The 4,461-nt window shown below is 44.8% G+C and overlaps 1 protein-coding gene across 1 annotated transcript; it reads left to right on the top strand.

Moving 5' to 3' along the window:
- Window positions 1-367: 367 nt before the first annotated feature.
- On the top strand, window positions 368-949 carry LOC119361475 (MADS-box transcription factor 23-like). Its single transcript, XM_037626664.1, has one exon. The coding sequence runs from the start codon at window positions 368-370 to the stop codon at window positions 947-949; it is 582 nt and encodes a 193-aa protein (XP_037482561.1).
- Window positions 950-4,461: the final 3,512 nt, after the last annotated feature.

The raw sequence follows: 4,461 nt of genomic DNA, 5'->3' as shown, positions 1-4,461 counted from the left end.
CCAAAACGAAATTGAGAGAACAAAACGGTTGAAGACCACGATGTCTCTGACATCTACCTTGGAGGCCAAGGCTCTATATGTCCAAAGTTCTATGTGTTCTCTGCATGATTGTTGGAGGGTGTATGTTGATCTACAAAATAAAAATATTTTGCGTTCCCTTACATGGAGTACTTTCGTATCAATCAATTAGGACCATCTAGAAAATCGTGGCTGTAAAATTGGCACATGTACACATTAACCATCGAAAGCAAAAAATCTTTAGTGTTTCCATACATATTTGCACTGATTATGGCCGTCCAATTTATAAAATCTGGCTATAAAATGGACCCCTCCCCCTCCTTCTCCTCACACCGACCAAATAAAAGCGATGGCTCGTCAGGGGAAGGCTAAGATCCAATGGATTGCCGACGCCGCGAAGCGCAAGGCGACAATGAGGAAACGCTTGCCCATGCTTGTGAAGAAGGCTCAAGAGCTTGCAATCCTTTGTGACATCCAAGGTTGTCTCTTGTGGCACCTTCCAGGCCAGGCCCAGACGGATGTGCTCTGGCCATCGTTAAAGGAAGCCAAAGAGATCCTGCAGCGGTACAACCAGAGGTTGGAATCAAAAAAATGCAAGAGTAAGCAACAAGACACGGGCTTATTCCAAGATATGTTCAACAAGGCAAATGGCAAGTTTTTAGAAGTCCAATGGCAGAAAATCGACCTGAAGATCAAGGTCGTCCTTAGTGACCTCTTCGTCGGTGACTATCGAGGCTTCGAGGATATGTCTGATCACATGTCCCTCGTCCTCAAATGGAGGGTGGAGAAGCACCTCATGGACATCAACGCAAGCCTTGATAAGCTCCGTACAGGGTCAGCACATGCATTGTCTCCAGCGCAACAACAAGACGGGACAGTGTTAACAAAGACCGAGGTAATATCAATGGTTAATCATATAACTATGTTGTGACCACCTCCTCTAATGGCGCAAACTCCATTTTTGCAGGAAGACATCTTTCCTATGGTTCGAGGTCTCGATGATGTCTAGATCGTTGGTCATGTTGCCATGGATCCGTCGCCCCCTTCGATGGTGGATTTGTCACCTTATGATGATGTTGATCTTGGGGAACGTAGTAATTTCAAAAAATTTCCTATGTACACGCAAGATCATGGTTATGCATAGCAACGAGAGGGGAGAGTATTGTCCACGTATCCTCGTAGACCTAAAGCGGAAGCGTTAGTACAACGCGGTTTATGTAGTCGTACATCTTCACGGTCCGACCGATCAAGTACCGAACGCACTGCACCTCCAAGTTTAGCACACGTTCAGCTCGATGACGTCCCTCGAACTCCGATCCAGCCGAGCTTTGAGGGAGAGTTTCGTCAGCACGACGGCGTGGTGACGATGATGATGTTCTACCGATACAGGGCTTCGCCTAAGCACTGCCACGATATTATCGAGGTGGAATATGGTGGAGGGGGGCACCGCACACGGCTAATAGATCTCAAGGATCAATTGTTGTGTCTAGAGCTGCCCCTGTCCCCGTATATAAAGGAGCAAGGGGGAGGGGGCGGCCGGCCAGGAGGAGGCGCACCAGGGAGGAGTCCTACTCCCGGTGGGAGTAGGACTCCCTCCTTTCCCTGTCCAAGTAGGAGAGGGGGAAGGATGGGGAGAGAGGAGAGGAAGGAAAGGGGGGCGCCGCCCCCCTCCTTGTCCTATTCGGACTAGAGGGGGAGGGGGTGCGCGGCCTGCCCTGGCCGCCCCTCCTGTGCTCCACTTTGGGCCCATGAGGCCGATTAACCCCCCGGGGGGTTCCGGTAACCCCCCGGTACTCTGGTATACATCCGATAACCCCCAGAACCATTCCGGTGTCCGAATATAGTTGTCCAATATATCAATATTCATGTCTCGACCATTTCGAGACTCCTCATCATGTCTGTGATCACATCCGAGACTCCGAACTATCTTCGGTACATCAAAACATATAAACTCTTAATATAACCGTCATCTAACTTTAAGCGTGCGGACCCTACGGGTTTGAGAACTATGTAGACATGACCGAGACACGTCTCTGGTCAATAACCAATAGCGGAACATGGATGCTCATATTGGCTCCCATATATTCTACGAAGATCTTTATCGGTCAAACCGCATAACAACATACGTTGTTCCCTTTGTCATCGTTATGTTACTTGCCCGAGATTCGATCGTCGGTATCTCAATACCTAGTTCAATCTCATTACCGGCAAGTCTCTTTACTCGTTATGTAATGCTTCATCCCATAACTAACTCATTAGCTACATTGCTTGCAAGGCTTATAGTGATGTGCATTACCGAGAGGGCTCAGAGATACCTCTCCGACAATTGGAGTGACAAATCCTAATCTCGAAATACGCCAACTCAACATGTTCCTTTGGAGACACCTGTAGAGCTCCTTTATAATCACCCAGTTACGTTGTGACGTTTGGTAGCACACAAAGTGTTCCTCCGGTAAACGGGAGTTGCATAATCTCATAAATGTAGGAACATGTATAAGTCATGAAGAAAGCAATAGCAACATACTAAACGATCAAGTGCTAAGCTAACGGAATGGGTCAAGTCAATCATATCATTCTCCTAATGATGTGATCCCGTTAATCAAATGACAACTCATGTATATGGTTAGGAAACACAACCATCTTTGATCAACGAGCTAATCAAGTAGAGGCATACTAGTGACACTATGTTTGTCTATGTATTCACACATGTATTATGTTTCCGGTTAATACAAGTCTAGCATGAATAATAAACATTTATCATGATATAAGGAAATAAATAATAACTTTATTATTGCCTCTAGGTCATATTTCCTTCAGTCTCCCACATGCACTAGAGTCAATAATCTAGATCACACAGTAATGATTCTAACACCCATGGAGCCTTGGTGCTGATCGTGTTTTGCTCGTGGAAGAGGCTTAGTCAATGGGTCTGCAACATTCAGATCCGTATGTATCTTGCAAATCTCTATGTCTCCCACCTGGACTTGGTCCCGGATGGAATTGAAGCGTCTCTTGATGTGCTTGGTCCTCTTGTGAAATCTGGATTCCTTTGCCAAGGCAATTGCATCAGTATTGTCACAGAAGATTTTCATTGGTCCTGATGCACTAGGCATGACACCAAGATCGGATATGAACTCCTTCATCCAGACTCCTTCATTTGCTGCTTCTGAAGCAGCTATGTACTCCGCTTCACATGTAGATCCCGCCACGACGCTTTGTTTAGAACTGCACCAACTGACAGCTCCACCGTTCAATATAAACACGTATCCGGATTGCGATTTAGAATCCTCCGGATCAGTGTCAAAGCTTGCATCGACGTAACCATTTACGACTAGCTCTTTGTCACCTCCATAAACGAGAAACATATCCTTAGTCCTTTTCAGGTATTTCAGGATATTCTTGACCGTTGTCCAGTGATCCACTCCCGGATTACTTTGGTACCTCCCTGCTAAACTTATCGCTAAGCATACATCAGGTCTGGTACACAGCATTGCATACATGATAGAGCCTCTGGCTGAAGCAGAGGGAACATCTTTCATTTTCTCTCTATCTTCTGCTGTGGTCGGGCATTGAGTCTGACTCAACTTCACACCTTGTAATACAGGCAAGAACCCTTTCTTTGCTTGATCCATTTTGAACTTTTTCAAAACTTTATCAAGCTATGTGCTTTGTGAAAGTCGAATTAAGCGTCTTGATCTATCTCTATAGATCTTGATGCCCAATATATAAGCAGCTTCACCGAGGTCTTTCATTGAAAAACTTTTATTCAAGTATCCTTTTATGCTATCCAGAAATACTATATCATTTCCAATCAACAATATGTCGTCTATATATAATATCAGAAATGCTACAGAGCTCCCACTCACTTTCTTGTAAATACAGTCTTCTCCAAAAGTTTGTATAAAACCATATGCTTTGATCACACTATCAAAGCGTTTATTCCAACTCCGAGAGGTTTGCACCAGTCCATAAATGGATCGCTGGAGCTTGCACACTTTGTTAGCACCTTTTGGATCGACAAAACCTTCTGGTTGCATCATATACAACTCTTCTTCTAGAAATCCATTCAGGTATGCAGTTTTGACATCCATTTGCCATATTTCATAATCATAAAATGCGGCAATTGCTAACATGATTCGGACAGACTTAAGCATCGCTACGGGTGAGAAAGTCTCATCGTAGTCAACTCCTTGAACTTGTCGAAAACCTTTCGCAATAAGTCGAGCTTTGTAGACAATAACATTACCATCAGCGTCAGTCTTCTTCTTGAAAATCCATTTATTCTCGATGGCTTGCCGATCATCGAGCAAGTCAACCAAAGTCCATACTTTGTTCTCATACATGGATCCCATCTCAGATTTCATGGCCTCAAGCCATTTCGCGGAATCTGGGCTCATCATCGCTTCCTCATAGTTCGTAGGTTCGCCATGGTCAAGTAACATG

Source organism: Triticum dicoccoides, chromosome 2B, assembly GCF_002162155.2.
Source record: "Triticum dicoccoides isolate Atlit2015 ecotype Zavitan chromosome 2B, WEW_v2.0, whole genome shotgun sequence".
Lineage (NCBI taxonomy): Eukaryota > Viridiplantae > Streptophyta > Magnoliopsida > Poales > Poaceae > Triticum > Triticum dicoccoides.
This window is presented reverse-complemented; position numbering and strand designations above follow the sequence as displayed.